The sequence below is a fragment of the Nomascus leucogenys genome, chromosome 5, assembly GCF_006542625.1.
Source record: "Nomascus leucogenys isolate Asia chromosome 5, Asia_NLE_v1, whole genome shotgun sequence".
Classification (NCBI taxonomy): Eukaryota; Metazoa; Chordata; class Mammalia; order Primates; family Hylobatidae; genus Nomascus; species Nomascus leucogenys.
In genome coordinates, this window is record NC_044385.1 from 59116284 (window position 1) to 59134583 (window position 18300).

The 18300-nt window shown below is 38.2% G+C and overlaps 1 protein-coding gene and 1 pseudogene across 1 annotated transcript in view; both read right to left on the reverse strand.

Moving 5' to 3' along the window:
- LOC115830415 (phosphatidylinositol 3,4,5-trisphosphate 3-phosphatase TPTE2-like) overlaps positions 1 to 18300 on the reverse strand; it is a 52537-nt gene that overhangs the window by 26891 nt on the left and 7346 nt on the right. The window contains 6 exon segments of the mRNA XM_030813232.1: positions 1531 to 1619; positions 1718 to 1799; positions 2621 to 2681; positions 16070 to 16134; positions 16874 to 16937; positions 17084 to 17183. Coding sequence (XP_030669092.1) covers positions 1531 to 1619; positions 1718 to 1799; positions 2621 to 2681; positions 16070 to 16134; positions 16874 to 16937; positions 17084 to 17183 — 461 coding nt within the window.
- Positions 5551 to 10316, reverse strand: LOC115835141 (annotated as a pseudogene).

The following is an 18300-nucleotide window of genomic DNA, read 5'->3' on the forward strand; positions in this document are numbered from 1 at the left end:
ATGGCCAAGAGGTATAATGAGAAAATGCTAAACATCATTAATCATCAGGGAAAAGCAAATTAAAACCACAAACAGATATCCTCACACCTGTTAGGATGGTCATTAACAAAAAAGACAAAAGAAGAGTTGGTGAGGATGAAGAGAAAAGGGATCCCCCTTGTACACTGTCGGTGTGAATGTAAATTAGTAGTTATTGTGGAAAACAGCACTGAGATTCCTCAAAAAACCAAAAATAGAACTACCATATGATTTGGAGATTCCACTTCTGGGTATATATCCAAAGACGTGAAATCTGCACTCCCGTGTTCACTGCAGCATTATTCGTAATACCCAAGCTATGCAGTCAATCTAAATGTCATCAATGGATGAATGGATAAAGAATATGTGGTACATATAAATAAAGGCATACAATTCAGCCTTAGAGGATATCCTGTCACTTGAGATAATATGGATGAACCTGGAGAACATTATGCTAAGTGAAATAAGCCAGGCATAGAAAGACAAATACTGCATGTCTCGCTTATTTGTGGAATCTAAAAAAGTCAAATTCATGGAAGCAGAGAGTAGAATGGTGGTTACCAGGGGCTGGGGGGACAAAAGTGGGGGGACTGTGGAGATGTTGGTTTTTACTTTATTACTATTAATTTTTTAGATGGAGTTTTGTTCTTGTTGCTCAGGCTGGAGTGCAATGGTGCGATCTCAGCTCACTGCAACCTCTGCCTCCCAGGTTCAAGCGATTCTTCTGCCTCAGCCTCCCGAGTAGCTGGGATTACAGGTGCATGCCACCACACCCGACTAATTTTTCGTATTTTTAGTAGAGATGGGGCTTCACCATGTGATCCACCTGCCTCAGCCTCCCAAAGTGCTGGGATTACAGGTGTCAGCCACTGTGCCCAGCCTGAGATGTTGATTAAAGGATGCAAAATTTCAGTTAGGAAGAATAAGTTCAGGAAATTTATTGTACAACATAGTGACCACAGTTAATAATAATGTATACTTGAAAATTGCTGAGACAGTAGATTTTAAATGTTCTCACACAAAAATATGTGGAGTAATGCATATGTTAATTAGCTTGATTTAGCCATTTCACAATGTTTACGTATATCAAAACATCATGTTGTACACCATAAATATATTGATTTTTTATTTGTTAATTTAAAAATAAAAAAGATCAGCCTTAAATAAAATAAAAGTACTCTGATATTCTAAAATTAAAGACTGTATTTTGAGAGATATAAACTGGCGAACCGAAAATAACGAAATCTAAATACTGGGAAAACAAGGGAAAATATGCTCAACCTTCCTTAGTTCTTTTTTCCTACTTTCTTCCCTTCCTTATCCTCTCCCTATCTCCTACCCATCCTCCTCTCCTCTTTCCTTTCTCCTTCCCTTCTTTCAGTCTTGGAGCTAATATTTAAAAATGCTAACAATTATTAATACATATTAATAGCAATACGTATCTTGTTCTTGTACTTTATCTATATTTACATGTCTTTAGAAAGGGAGAAATAAAAAGGAAAATGTTATTACCTTTGCCTCCATTGCAGTGAATCGCTACGATGTTTGCAAGATCTTGAGCCATCCACTCATTTACTTCCTTGGTGAAAACCACCATCTCACTGATTTCAAGTTTAAGATTTTTAGTTAAAATATTTTCAAAAAATCAAGCCCAATATATTTAGCCCTCTTCTGATAGTCAACTTAGCATAAAACTTACTGTAGAGTGGGGACATTATGATCATCAATCATGATTCTACTGACCCTATTATGGAAGTGCTTAGGATCATAAGCTCTTTCACCTAAAATAAATAATATGTATGTCATACCTCTATAGGGAATAACATAATAAATGATGGAGTTATGAATAAGTTAACGTATCTTATTAGAATTCCTTATCTATCTTCAAAAAGAGCTTTCCAAGTTGCTCCTGCGGCTCTAAAATAAACGCAAGCGTTTCAAAAATGTAAGGATGGTAGTGGTTTATCCATCTCATGTAACCTAAACTCAACTTATTTTTGTTTAATAGGTATAATTTTTACCTTTCTAGCAGACTATTCATTTTATTATTGCAGGGTAGTTAGAAACCACACAAGGGGCAAATGTAGCTGGACCAAAATGTTTGCCCCCTGAAAATGTCTATTGAGTATACAGGTAGAGGAAAAAATCAAGAGAGACAGAGTATTAAACTGGGTTACAACCTATTTTCTACAGAGTTTTTTGCTTTTTTCCCATCTAGAGCCTTGCTCTCATCACATGCCACTGCTGATGGGTCAGAAGACTCATTTGTTAAATTGTCTATGTCCTCATAACACAATCTGGCAGGAAAAACAGAAAGATTTTCCTAAACCTAATATTGCTAGAACAGATCTTCCCTAAAATGGTTTGCTTCCACTCCAGCCTCATTGGTCCTGCCAAAGCCGCATCCTTCATAGGGTACTGTATGCTGCTGGGCTAACTCCTTCTACTAAATGGGGCCAGTCCAAGATGGGGATTTTTAAATTCATCCCTTGCCACTACCAAATACTTATGATTAAATGCAATCTAAAAAACAAAATCATCTTCTTACGTGCAGTAATCTGTTTTCTATCTACAGCAGCAAAATATAGAGTAATGTACATACTGCATAGATTGTAGACTCGATAGTGGCTTGGATGCTTTTCGTCTAGAAACCGCACAACTTCCTAAAAAAGACAAACACATATCTTACATATTTACATGGCACCAACATAAGCTATTTCTCAGGTGGAACCTAAAATGGTTATTACTTTCATTAATTTGTCTCTCACTAGCATCTTCTAGGGGAGGTTCAGGGAATAAGAGGGTATGCAAATTTCAAGTTCTAATCCACTGTGATTTTTCAAATAGTCCACAAAGTGTGTTTGGCTACTCAGATGAGTATCTATTGTAAATACACACTGTTTAAAGCTATCAGATAAGTAAATTAGCTGGTTAACTAATTTTAAGTAATTTGTTCTAAATCATTAATTTACAGTTAATGTGGTTCTTGTTTAAATCTAATTCATATTGGTTCTTATTTAAATTTAATTCTGAATGGATACATCTTTAGAGAGTGATCTGCATATTACAGTCTATCTAAGCACTATGTAAACAAATAAATGCAAAAATTATATAGTGTGATTGTGTGTATGTGTGATAGAAAAAGATGAACATATCAAATTTTAAATAACTGGTAACAATATGGAGACTTTTTTGGCTCATTTATTTTCTTTATTTTTTTAAATGAAGGTATATGTGTACCTATAAGTGTGTATATATATATATATGTATATATGTATAACCTTTAAAATGAAAAACAAATAGTAGTTATTATTTAAAATACAATCAATACCACTACATGAATCCAACTTTCAGTAAATATATCTTTCTGAAACATACACACACATATGTATATATCTCTGTGCAACAACAAAAATGACAAAAAATTTCAAAACTGATTAGTATGTTACCCTCAGAGCAATGTTTACTGGCTTAATATTGAGAAAAATAAAATGAAGGTATCAAAGTCATCCATTTATTAAACTGGCTATCTCTGTTAGGAGGAAATAATAAGTCAAAAAGATGAACATTCTGAATCTGCATAGTGGGGGAGGCAAGGATAAATAGTTTTATATACTTCAGAATTCATGGAATTTCTTACATAAAATCCATATGGGTTTAGAAATCACATATAAAAACTATAAATATCTATGAAAAATTTAAGCAAATTTTAATCAATTCTTTGGATGAGGAAGAACTAAAGGTGTTGAATCAATGGAAGATCAATAGGCTTAGGTTTGACTTCATAAAAATCTGAAATTTCTGCTTAAAAATGCTATAATGAATAACAGGGGAAATGATTTTTCAGAAAAATTGACTGAATGGGGACTATGCCTAATATGATAAATTAATAATTCATTGACAACAACTTAAATATTACTCACCTTATAGATAAATGGGCCAAGGACATAAACAATCCATAAAAGAGAAAATCTAACTGATTAACAACCTACGTAAACATTCAGTGTCACCAATAACGAAGTCAAAACAACAATGAAATGCCATTTGCACCCATGAAATTAGCCCTTTCTCTTTTAATGAGAAAATCCAATGCTGGCAAAATAAGGCATGAAATTTAAAACTTTGATTTATTGTTGATACAAGAATACAATTGCTCTTGGATTTGGCAATATATATTAAGAACCCTAAAAATATTCATACTCTTAGCTAGGTAATTTCACTCCTAGCAATCTATACAGAAAAAGCCTCATGTGCAAAGATATCTGTTTCTGTATTATTGATTATAGCGACACTTAAATGTCCAACATTAGAGGTTAATCATAGCACTAATGAAATATCATGCAACCATTAGAATACTGTCCTGTCCTTCATATTTTATTTATTTTATTTTATTTTGAGATGGAGTTTCACTCTTGTTGCCCAGGCTGGAGTGCAATGGTGCAATATCAGCTCACTGCAACCTCTGCCTCCCAGGTTCAAGCAATTCTCCTGCCTCAGCCTTCTGAGTAGCTGGGATTACAGGCGCCTGCCACCACACCTGGATAATTTTTTGTATTTTTAGTAGAGACGGGGTTTCACCATGCTGGCCAGGCTGGTTTTGAACTCCTGACCTCAGGTGATCCACCCTCCTCGGCCTCCCAAAGTGCTGGAATTACAGGTGTGAGCCACCGTGCCCATCCCTGTCCTTCATTCTCTCGACAAGTAAATATCTCACACTGGTAATTTATGTGCAGCCTTCCTTAGTATATATATATAGAAAAACAGTCAATATTTGCTTTTTCATGGGAAAACAAATATACCTGGACAGTTAAGCTTTAGGGATTTTTCCAAATCTACTTCCTAGTTCTCTCAACGTCTAAAAAATGATATATAAATATCATTTTTATAATCATACATATATAGCAACTCAACATTTAGATGATTTACTGCTGTGTTTTCTGATCTAAGTAGTTTACCGAAGACTCCAAATACCTCTTATCCAAATTAGGTGAAAAAGGACATGAACAATCTAGAAAAAATTCAACTCTGCCAAGAATCTACATTTTTCTGGTCACAATCTGTCACCAGATGGACAGTTTCTGTTTTCAGCCAGAATAAAGCGCATTCAATTCTACCAAGAACAGAAATTAAAAGATGGCTAAGAAGATTGTAGGAATGTAGGTAATTGTATACCTGATTTTTCTCAATAGCTCAGCCTTTGCATGGGATTACTAAGTTTATAATTTCTGAAACTCTTCCTTGTGATGCAAAAGTGGAAAATGCTGTCTCCTCTTTGAAAGCCTCTTGCAACAACCTCCACCTTCGGGTTTTTCTAAATCTACCATAGTCTTCTCTCTGCCTATCTTAGTACATTCCTTGATTTGGAGGCAAATGTATACCTTCTGTACTTGCATGAGGTGGTAGCAGTGGCCAAACTTGTTGATGCTTCCATCATAGTGCTTGTTTCTCCACTAACTCTAGGGGTCCTGCATCTCTAAAGTTTTTGCTACTTCAAGGCAGCATCTGACATTTCTCCACTAGCAAATTTACCACTTATGAAATTGTAATGTCTGCTTTGCTTATTCGCTGTTGTTCAAAATGTAACCCTGCAACTTTATTCCCTTTTAAGGATAAAGGGGAATCACATGACTGTTTAGCATCCTCTCAGGAGTTAAGTATGCCTGGATTTGAATCTTCTCCCTTTTAGTCAACCTTGATTTAATATACTTTGTAGATGCTTCTCAAATATGCCAGAGACACTCCCAGTGCAGGACATGCTGTTATCACTGAACATGCAATCACTGAAGGGCTCCATGGCCTGATTCCCAGCCTGCCCAGGTAGCTGAACTAGTAGCTTAGATTTGGGGCTGCACTCTGGCAAAGATGAAAGATTAAATATTAATATGGATGGTAGATTTGCTTTTTGGGTGGTTTGTGATTTATGGAATTTATTAAAACACATGATTACCTCCTTTTGGGATACTCTGATTAAAAATGGTAAAGGAATCAATGACTTATTAGTACTTTGTCAATGCCCCAAGGAGATAACAGTTTAATAACTGATAGAAACCAAGAGTCTAGAGATCACCCCAGAAAAAAATAGTAATGTCTTTGTTTTGATTTACATGCTAAATGTTTTTGGCTTTTTAAAAACATCCCAGCTAATATTAAGTGTTGCCAAATATTTATTAGTCACCACCAAATCTACTAAAAGAAAATGGGCTCAATTTAGACATGCTATAATTAACTCACAATTATTAACTTAACCTGCTTTAAAAAACAATATTAGCAATCAAGAGATGTTTTCCCCATAAAGATGGAATTTGGAAATTTTGGGATGGCTGCCCTCAAGTGCCATGACCCATCCAGTGGACCCTGGTCACATTACTCCATGACTGCGCCCATTAGGAGTGACAAAAAGTACTTCCACCTCAAATAAATAGTTTGAAATAATTTTCAAAATTGGCCAAGGGAGTGGTAGAGTCATGTCTTAGCCATGAATAGCATAACCTGGGTGAGATGTGGTTCAGACCCTTCTCTTCAAGGTCTTTAGGTATTTACAAATGTATTTTTATACAATTGCTGAAGTCTTCAGTCTCTGACTATATAGTAGTTATTTCTTGTGAACTATCTGCGTGTATAAAAATGCTTCCCTGCCTGAGAATAAGGTAGAATCATTCCATCAACGGTCTCAATTCTTCAACTTTTCCTGAATCCAAGCCCTCACATTTCACGTCGTAGTGCCCTTTCACTCTAATTTTGTGTTCCATTATGTGAGTTGATTTGGTCACTGGGATGCCACAAAGGAGAGGCTTGCAAAAGCATTTGTAAGATTCAACTCTAGCTCTTTCCTTTTGCCATTACCTAGAAACATACCCATCATATTCATCCTGATGGAGGATGAAGATGAGTTGAGCAAACAGGAGTTACCCAAGACACCTAAGCTAAGGTAATTGTAGACCAGCTGATAAAGACATTTCAAGGAAAGAAAACTACATATCCCTCATGAACACAGATGAAAAGTTCTAAATAAAATATTAGCAAATGGAATCTAGTGATACATAAAAAAGATAATACATTAAGACCAAAAGGAGTTTATTCCAAAAATAAAAAAGTTGGTTTAACATTTGAAAATCTCATTAATGGAATAACAGAAAAACATTTTGATTACCTTGATAGATGCAGAAAAAAATATCTGATATATTCAACACCAATTCATGATTCAAAACTGTTAGAAAACTAGAAATAAAATGGACTGTCTTAATCTAGTGAAGAATGACTACAAAAGCCTATAGCAAACATCATTTCAAATAGTGAAGCATGAAATTCTTTCCACCTGAGTTTGGGAACAGGGCAAGGCTGCCTCCTCTTACCATTTCTATTCAATATTATCATGAAAGTCCTAGATAATTCAATAAAGAAACAAAAAAGTATAAAAAGTGGGAAGAAAGTAGTAACTTTATATGATCGTATACATTTAAAAAATCCCAGGGAATCTACACATTCATTATTAAAATGAATATGTGAATTTATGAAGGATGCTAGATGTAAAGTCAACATACAAGGCCAGGTGTGGTGGCTCACCCCTGTAATCCCAGCACTTTGGGAGGCTGAGGTGGGAGGGTTGCTTGAATCCAGGAGTTCAAGACCAGCTTGGGTCAGTGAGACCAGAGAGGCTCCTTCTCTACAAAAATTAATTTAAAAAATTAGCCAAGTGTGGTGATGCCTGCTTGTAGTCCCAGCTATGTGGGAGACTGAGGTGGGAGAAATGCTTGAGCCCAGGTGCCACTGCACTCCAGCCTGTGGTGACAGAGCAAGGCCCTGTCTTAAGACAAACAAATAAACAAAAGTCAATATACAAAAATTAGTTAAGTTCCTACATACCAATAGCAAATATTTAGAAAATGAAGATCTTCAAATATTTAAAATAGAACAAAAACTTATCAACTACATAGAAATAAAACTAACAAAAGGTGTAAAACCTGTACACTACAAACTTTGCTAAAAGAAATCAAAGAAGACATCAGTAGAGAATTGTATTATGTTTGTGAGTTGGAAATCTCAATATTTTTAGATGTCAATTCTCTCCAAATTTAGCTGTGTAGTCAATGCCCAAGTCAAAATACTAACAGGGTGTGGGGGTGTGTTTGTGTGGGTTTGAGTGTGTGTGTGTGTGTGTGTAAATTGCCAAGATGATTCTAAAATTTATATGGAAATTCAAAAAATCTAGGAGAGCCAAGATAGTTTTTAAACAAAGAAGTACAAAGTTGGAGGACTTACACACAAGTTCTCAAGAGTCACTATAAAGCCATAATAATTAAAACTATGGTCTGGACTTAAGTATAGATAGTCATAATGAAAGGACAAAAAGCCCAGAAACAGACCTATACATATATGTTCACTTTGTTTGCAATAAACGCACCTCTGCAATTCATTGGGGGAAATCATGCTCTTTACAATAAATGGTACAGGAGGAATTGAGAGCTGTGTGAAAAACATGAACCTTGATACTGTATATCTTTACAACAATTAACTGGAGGTCAGTCATAGACCAATATATTGATAGAGGTGTTGGTTACATGCATATATACTTAGGTATAATATCATCAAGATATATACTTGATTAGTGCAACCTACCATATGTGTCATACCTCAGTAAAAATGTGGTTATAGATGCATGCATATATAATGTATACTTACATCGTGGCATATGTATATACAGATAATTTACTTCAACTTTTATTTTAGGTTCAGGGGTACATGTGGAGGATGCGCAGGTGTGTTGTTACACAGGTAAATGTGTGCCATGGTGGTTTGCTGCACAGATCATCCCATCCCTAGGTATTAAGCCCAGCATCCATTAGCTATTCTTGCTGATGCTCACCTTCCCCCATCCCCTCCCTCCCCACAGGCCCCAGTGTGTGTTGTTCCCCATCGTGTACCCATGTGTTCTCATTGTCAGCTCCCACATATAAGTGAGAATATGCAGTGTTTGGTTTTCTGTTCCTGTGTTAGTTTGCTGAGGATATCAGCTTCCAGCTCCATCTGTGTCCCTGCAAAGGATGTAATCTTGTTCCTTTTTATGGCTGCACAGTTTTCCATGGCATTTATGTACCACATTTTCTTTTTTTGTTGTTCTTTTTTAAGTGTTAAATAATCTTTATTTGATATTACACATAAACCGCACAAAATGCCTTTGAATAAGTAAAAGGAACCATCTTAAATCCAGGGAATTCTAATTACATTGGCATAGTTAAGGCCAAAAATACAAAGTAGACATTGCTACCTTATCTTCAACCCTTGCCTTTAAGAGGCAAATAAACAAAAAATACAGGTGAATCTTGCTTGGTTCTGAGACAGTGAAGGAATTTCCCCAGTATTTAAATATATTCACATAACCAGTCATATAAATCTAAATATAAACCAATATAAATATAAATATAAAACCAATCTTCAATAAGTTTTAAGATGGTACTCACCATCTTTGTGAAAAGTTGAACATTATTAACAAAATCTAATCATATCTTTAGAAGGAGTAAACAGTAATAGCATTTACTGAATTGGAATTACTATTAATATTCAAAAACCAAACTTATTCATTTAACCACAAGCCAGTCTTAGTTTTAAATCAGGACTGCCCAACAAAATATTCTGACAGTCATTCATAATCTGAATTTTGGTGTATGAGATCTATTAAATTATGGTACACATAAAAAGTCATGAGACATTTCTGTTTTGCAATATAAGGCATTGGCCAATTATTACTCACTAGTAGCTTTTTTTCTTTTTTTTTGAGACGGAGTCTTGCTCCGTCGCCCAGGCTGGAGTGCAGTGGCGCGATCTCAGCTCACTGCAAGCTCCGCCTCCCAGGTTCACGCCATTCTCCTGCCTCAGCCTCCCAAGTAGCTGGCACTACAGGCAGCCGCCACCACGCCCAGGTAATTTTTTGTATTTTTTAGTAGAGACGCGGTTTCACCGTGTTAGCCAGGATGGCCTCGATCTCCTGACTAGTAGCTTTTTTGAGATAAGTTATCAAGTCTGCCCTTTCTGCATTGTTCTTAATGCCAGCAAAGATCATTTTTGTTCCAGGAATGTACTTCCTGGGATTCTCAAAATACTCTATCAGTGTATCCTCTCCCCAGGTGATGCCTTTGTTCTTATCAGTCTCTATGTTAAGATAATCCAATGGCCTGACCTGTCTTCCACCTGAAGAGACCATGGAGATTAGGCCCAGTCTTGTGCTTGCCTCCCTTTTCCACGGTGTGGCACTGGGCACACTTCTGAACAAAAATTTTCTTGCCTTTCTCAACATCACCCATATTTAATTCTCTCTTTCATCACTGGCATTACAAAGGTTCCCACTCATAAGCCAGATGTCTTGCTCTATGTACCATATTTTATTTATCTAATCTATCATTGACTGGCATTTAGGTTGATTCCATGTCTTTGCTATTGTGAATACTGCTGCAATGAACATATGTGTGCATGCATGTATCTTTATAAGACAATGATTTATATTCCTTTGGGTATACACCGCATAATGGGATTACTGGATCTGATGGTATTTCTGCCTCTAGGTCTTTGAGGAATTGTCACACTGTCTTCCACATGGGTTGAACTAATGTACACACCCACCAACAGTGTAAAAGCATTCCTTTTTCTCTGCAACCTTCCCAGCATCTGTTATTTTTCGGCTTTTTAATAAAAGCCATTCTGACTGGCATGAGATGGTATCTCATTGTGGTTTTGTTTGCATTTCTTTAATGATTAGTGATGTTGAGCTTTTTTTTCATATTTTTGTTGACTGCATGCATGTCTCTTTTGGGAAGTGTCTGTTCAGATCCTTTGCCCACTTTTTAATGGGGTTGTTTTTTTCTTGTAAATTTAAGTTCCTCATAGACTCTGAATGGGGTATTACCAGTGAAGGCTGAGAAACAGCAAAGATGGCAGCCAGCTCCTTCCTTTGGAAGCTCCATCCCAGGGGGATACTGACCTGTAGCCAGCCCGCACATACCTGCAGGAGGTGGCTGGAGACCCCTGTTGGGCATTCTCACCCAGTCAGGAGGCATGGGATCAGGGACCCATCCAAAGAAGCAGTCTGGCTGCTTTGGGGTAGAGCAGGTGTGCTGCACTGTGGGGGATCCTTCCTCCTCCGGACCACCTGTGTTCTCCAAAGCCAGCAGGTTGGAGTGGCTGAGTTGACCAAACTGCAGAGATGGCAGCTGCCCCTCCTGCCAGGAGCTCCATTTCAGGGAGAGATCAAAGCTCTGTCCATAGAACCGTTGCTGGAGTGGTTAAAGCCCCCGCAGGGATTCCTGCCCAGTGAGGAGGAATGGATTGGGGTCCTGCTTAAAGAAGCAGTCTGGTCATGATCTGGCAAGCCAGCTGTGCTGTGTTGTGGGGAACTCTTCCTTGTCCAGACTGGCTGTATTCTCCACAGCTGGCAGGCTGGAGTGGCTGAGTCTATGAACCACAGTGATGCTGGCTGCCTCTCCCCACCTCCCTGGGAACTCAGACCCATCTGAGGTGGATTCCAACCTGCTGCTGTTGGCAGGCTAGGATTCCAAGCCAGTGGGTCTTAACTCGTGCGGTGCCATGGAAATGGGGCCTGCAGAATGATGCTGCCTGTCTCCCTGGATTTAGCCCCCTTCCCAGAGATACATATGGACAGATTTCCCACTGTGCTGAAGATCCCTGGTGCTACAGTGTGTAAAACTCCTGGGTTTCTGTGTGTGCCTGAGCAGCTGAAGTGCCGAGACTCCATACAGGTCTGTGTATCAGACCCACAGCCCTGGTGGCATGGGCTCACAAGGGGATCTCTTGATCCATGGCTTGCAAAGATCCATGGGAGAAGCACGGTTTCCTGGGCAGGACTGCACACTCACTGCTTCCCTTGGCTGGGAGTGGGGGTTCCTTTGGCTCCATGCCGCCCCCGGCTGGGCCATCGCACCCTCTACCTGCTTGTCTTCATTCTCCATTGGTCGACCTGTTCATCCAGTCAGTCCCAATGTGAGAACCTGGTTATCTCAGTTGAAGGTGCTGAATTCCCTCGCCCCTTTTCATTCCTCTTTGTGAGCGCTGCAGAGTGCAGCTGCTTCTAATTGGCCATCTTGCATCACTCTAAACATTTCTTTTTTAGCCCTAGTTCTTAATTCCTATAGCCCTTGGTTTATCACCAGTTTATTGATAAAATAATCCGTCCATGTTCTCTAGTCATGGGATGATGGCTCAGGCCAGGGATCCAGGGAATTTTCTGGGAAGTAGCTGAACTTGCAGGCCTGTCCTGTTCGGAACTGAGCTAACACACTGCAGAGAGGTACTCCTTTCACCTCTCAGCAGCTGATGCCAGCCCTCGATAATTACATTTTTATTGAGGTATAATAAGTATTGTAAATTACATAAAATTAAACAATGATCCTTTCAGTTGGCATTTCACAGTAAACAGCATTATATGTTTGAAATTAATTTAGTCATCCACAGAGCCTAAAGCAATATGCCCTGACTATAATTTAGGATCTCAATCTAAGAACACACATTTTGGGTTATAGCATCCCCATCTTTCTTCCCTATGGTAGACTATCAAAAACGGCCACAATTATTTATAATTCCTTCCATCAAGAGTTGGAGTTTATTTTCTACTCCTTGAACCCAGACTGGTAGTGTAATTTGCATTGTCCAACAAAATGGGGTAGAAGTAATATATAATTTTGAGCCTGGGCCTGAAGAGGATTTGCATTGTTTTGTTGCCACTTCCTGGGACTCTTGCCTCTGCCATCATGTGAACAGGCCTGAAGTAGCCTACTGGAGAATGAGAGACCACATGGGGCCATTCAGCCAAGTCAGGTAATTTTCTTTCATTTAAAAAATCTGTTCCCTTCATTCTTTAAAAATATTTTTAATTGACATATAATATTTGTTCATATTTATAAGGTAGAGAGGGATATCTCAATACTTGTATACAATGTGTAATGATCAAATCAGGATAATCAGCATATCTATCACCTCAAATATTTACCATTCTTGTGTTGGGAACACTCAACATCCTCTCTATTTAAAAATATACAATAAATTGTTGTTAACTGTAGACACCCTGCGGCACTACAGAACACTAGAACTTATTCCTATCTGTAAGCTTAAATCTGATATTTTTTTGTTGATTTTCTGTCTAGATGATGTGTCCAATGGTAAGAGTGCGGTGTTAAAGGCCCCAACTGTTACTGCATTGGAGCCTATCTTTCCCTTTAGACCTAAAAATATTTGCCTTGTTTATCTGAGTGCTCTAGTTTTGGGTATATATATATTGACAATTATTATATCTTATTGCTAAGTTGATCTCTTTATTATTGTAAAATGACCTTCTTTGTCTCTTCATACAGTTTGACTTAAAGTCTGTTTTTATCTGATAAGTATGGCTACCTCTGCTCGCTTTTGGTTTCTGTTTGCCTGGAATATTTTCTTCTATCCCTTCACTTCCAGTCTGTATGAACCTTTACAGGTGAAGTTAGTTTCTTGTAGGCAGCATACAGTTGGGTCTTTTTTTTTTTTTTTTTTTTTTTTTTTTTTAAATCTAGGCAGCCAACTCTATATCTTTTAATTGGGAATTTGATCTGTTTACATTACATTCAAGATTACTATTAATAGATGAGGTTTTATCCTGTCATTTTGTTCATTTTTTTTCTGGTTGTTTTGTATATCCTTTGTTCTCCACCTATTTTTTTTTTTAATCTTTGTGGTTTGGTAATTTTCTGTAGTGAAAAAGTTTGATTCCTTTCTCTTTCTCATGTGTATATCTGCACTACCAGTGAGTTTTATACTTTTGTGTGTTTTGACAATGGTAATCATCCTCTTGCTTCCAGATGTAGAACCACCTTAAGCAGTCCTTGTAAGGTCAGTCTAGTGGGAATGAATTCCTTCAGTTTTTGCTTGTCTAGGAAATACTTTATTTCTCCCTCACTTCTAGGGGATAGCTCTACTAGGTATAGTATTCTTGGTTGACAGTTTTTTTTTCTTCAGTACTTTGAATATATCATCCCATCTTATGGTCTACTGACCTGTAAAGTTTCCACTGGGAAATCCACTGTTAATCAAATGGAGTTTCCCTTATATGTGACTTGATGCTTTTTTCTTGCTGTTTTTAACATTTCTTTTTTTTTATTATTTTTTTTGGATACAGTCGCGCTCTGTCATCCAGGCTGTAGTGCAGTGGTGTGACCTTGGCCCACTGCAACCTCCACCTCCTGGGTTTAAGCAATTCTCATGATTGAGCCTCCCAAGTAACTGGAACTGCAGGTTCATGCCACCACACCCAGATAATTTTTTTGTATTATTAATAGAAATGTGGTTTCTTCATGTTGGCCATGCTCGCCTTGAACTCCCGGCCTCAAGTGATCCACCCGCTTCAGCCTCCCAAATTGCTGGGATTACAGGTGTGAGCCACCACACCTGATGAATATTCCCTCTTTTTGACTTTTGACAGTTTGACTACTATGCACCTCAGAGAAGACCTTTTTGGGTTGAATCTATTTGAGAACCTTTGAGCTTCCTAGATTTTGGCCATATCTCTCCCATGTCTGTTTTTAAAGCTCTTGATTGTATTTTTTTTTTTTTTTTTTTTGAGACGGGGTATCACTCTGCCACCCAGGCTGGAGTGCAGTGGCACAATCTTGGCTCACTGCAAACTCCACCTCCTGGATTCAAGCAATTCTCATGTCTCAGCCTCCCAAGTAGCTTGGATTGCAGGCATGCGCCACCAAACCCAACTAATTTTACTATTTTTTGTATTTTTTAGAGACAGGATTTTGCCATGTTCATCAGGCTTGTCTTGAACTCCTGGCCTCAAGTGATCCACTGCCTTGGCCTCCCAAAGTGCTGGGATAACAGGTGGGAACCACTGCACCTGGTCTCTTGATTGTATTTTTATTTTATTCCTTAAATTGTTCAGCTCCACAATCTCTGTCTGGTTTTTAATGACATATATATCCCTGTCGAATTTCTCATAAGATCATAAATTGTTTTTCTAATTTCATTGATCTAGCTGTATTCTCCGTATCTCATAGTTTCCTTAAGATCATTATTTTGAATTCCTTCTTAGACATTTGATATACTCTTTAAATTTAGGGTCTGTTAATGGGGAATTATTGTGTTTCTTTGGAGGTGTAATGTTTCCTTGCTTTTCATGTTTCTTATGGCCCTAAACTGATTTTTGCACATCTGGGGGAACCGTTGCCTCTTCCAGTGTTAGGGAGCTTTCATAGAGAAATAGTTTTTCCAATAGTTGTCTCCTATAGTGTTCATTGAGTAGGGTGCTTTGACTTTGGTTCTGGGTGGGTGCAGTAATATAGTCTTCAGGTGACTTTTTTGGCTGTAATCAGCATTCAGTGGTGTCTGTGAGTGCCTCAGTGGCCTGATGGTGAGTGTTTGTGGAGACAGTGGTGTGGCTTTTCTTGGTGTGAGAGCCATCATTCAGATTAGTTCTCAGGCCTTAGGCATATGCATGCTAGCTGCAGTGGCTTTGCTAATTGTGGGGTATTGCCAACAGCAGGGTGGGCACCAGGCAGGCCAGTCCTCAGTGCCTTAGAAGTGCATGCAGCATATGGTGGCTCTGCTGGTGAAGGGGGTGGGGCTGTTGGCAGCAGTGGGTGCCAGATGGGATGGGCCTTGGGCCTTGGGAGGTGCATGTAGCATGCAGTGGCTCTGTCAGTTGAGGGAAGCCAAGTCATTTTAGACTAGCCAGTCCTCAGATGACCCAGTAGCTGCCCACAGATACATGAATGAGCTTAGTTGAGACAGGAAATCCTTTCTGCAAGCACCTGAATTGGACAGTTAAGCCCATACCAAATTCACAAACCATAGTATCATGAGCCAAATAAATAGTTGCTGTCGTAAGCCAGTAAGTTTTGGGGTGGTTTGTAATCACTGGCACAATTGTAATTGGTATCAATCCATTATGATTTTTTTACTTGAAAGAGTACATTTTTAAAAGAATACTGCCATATGTGGGTTAATATTAAACTTATGACTACACAGTCTACATTCACTGAGAAATGAGTATTTGTCAGATAAAGACCCTTACCTCGATTGGATTTCTATAGAAAGACTGCCTTCCAGAAGATGGAAATGACATAGCAATAATACGTTCTGAAAGTCAAAATCATCACTATTACAAACATTATTATAGATTTCATATAACACACAAAAAATTAATTTATACATGATCAGACTCCATTTTCACAGAAAAAAACCTTTTAAGATTGAGGTTGACAGAAAAGAGCTAATACTCAGGATAATCAAATAACATATTAAATTATCCAACACAATGATCATTAAACTGGCATGGAGTTCTTAAGTCTCCACTAGTTCTAACTGTATGCCATGTACTTATGATGGCCTCAGTCTGAAGTTCCCCTTGTTCTTAGAATTTATTTCTTATCTTAAATACCAGAGAAAATCCAAGAGTTCTAGGCACCAGTGACGGTGGGAACTCCCAAGGTGCTTTGCAGCCCTCTGACTCAGAAAACCTGAGATCTACAAAGCACTGACCTCATTCTCTGGGGTTCTAGGATGAGAAGAGGTCTCTGTGGGATTCTTGGGACTCAGAAATAACTACTAGAGGTTAATAAATTGAAACTCAAATGGGGTCAGCTGAAAATCCCTTCAAGTTCCTATGCTGCAACTGAGTAGTCCTGAATTGAGAAGACGTGCAGATCTTCCATTGCCAGGGCTAAACCACAAATATGTCACACTATCACAGTGGCATATATCCTCATGAATAAAGAATATTTTGAATGAATGTGTCTTAGAGGAGGCAAAAAAAAAAAATACAATTACAAGAAAAAGTGAAGTAATACAAGTAAATCAACAGTTAAGTGTCACAAACCTGTAATGTAAGTGAGGTCTAGGTCAAATCCATCCCTTGTGTATCGCCTTTTGTTTTCTGAAACCTGAGAGTTTAAAATCATCATTAGTTTGTGAAACATTCATCAACATAAAAATAAAAAACATTATACAGTATAGATATCAACCCCTGCCAATGGGTCCCAAAACACACAATATTTTTCTGAATCATAAGCATGTTTTGCCCACTTACCAGCCTTCTCATCAGCTTTTCAAGTTGTCTTTTTTGATGAACCAGATGAAAAATTCTTATCAGAATAATAAGTCGTAGAAGTCGAACTAAATGTGTCCATCTAACAATAAATTTAAAAGATCCATTTTTGCTTCAGAAACAGAATTTTATCAATATAAACTATGTCTAGAGCAGCAGTTGTTAACCAGAGGCAATTTTCCCTCCTCTCCCCAGTTACCTACCTGGGGGATACTTGGCAATGTCTGGAGGCATTTAGGTTTTCACAACTGGCGTGCATGCGTGTGTGTGTGTGTCTGTGTGTTACTTACATCTAGTGAATAGAGGCCAGGAATTTTGCTAAACACCCTACAATTAATATAACTGCTCATCGCCCTCTTATGACAATGATCTGGCCCAAAATGTCAGTAATGCTGAGGCTGAGAAATTCTGGTCTAGAGAAATAGTGATACGATAGACTCTTAGCATTTGTAAATTTAATTTTGGGATTTAAGACTAGCATTTTCAATTTTTCCACATCAAAACAAATCGATTATTCTTGTTCATCTTTGTTATTCCCATGAGTAACAGATGTTCACTACAGCTGCTAATGCACATCAGGCAGGCAACAGATTGAGATACTTCCAAAGTGTGCTAGCTGGTATCTCTCCTACCGTCAGAACCACCGAAGCAGAGAACTGATGGTCTGGACTAGTGCTTCTCTGATTTGGGCACATGTCAATAAGAGCCACCTGGAAAAGCTTGTTAAACTGCAGATTGCTGGTTACCAGAGATACTGATTCGGTGGGTCCAGGGTGGGGGCTAAGGTATTTTTCTTCTTACATTTCTAGCAAGCTGTCAAGTGATGCTGAGGTTTCTAGTCAGAGGACCACATTGGCTAGGGTTATTTTCAAATAATTCCAAAAGCCTATCACTTAACGTGCTTTTAGTTGGGGCCTGAGCTGCAGTCCAGGGAAGCTAGGGTACAAAAAGAAATCAGCTATTTGACCCATGAACAAGCTTAGGAAGCCACCATTTACATCCCAGTATACATTTGCTCTTTCATTTTCCTCATTGTCACAGTAAAAAAAGAAGAAGAGTCACCAGGGCCTCATACACTCTTTAGTTTCCTAACCCCTAACAGTTCTAACTTTGCCTAAGCAAAGTTTCTACCACAACTATACTGCAAAACTCTACTATTGTGTTGCTACATGTGTCATCTCCTAGTTTCTCTTCTGTTT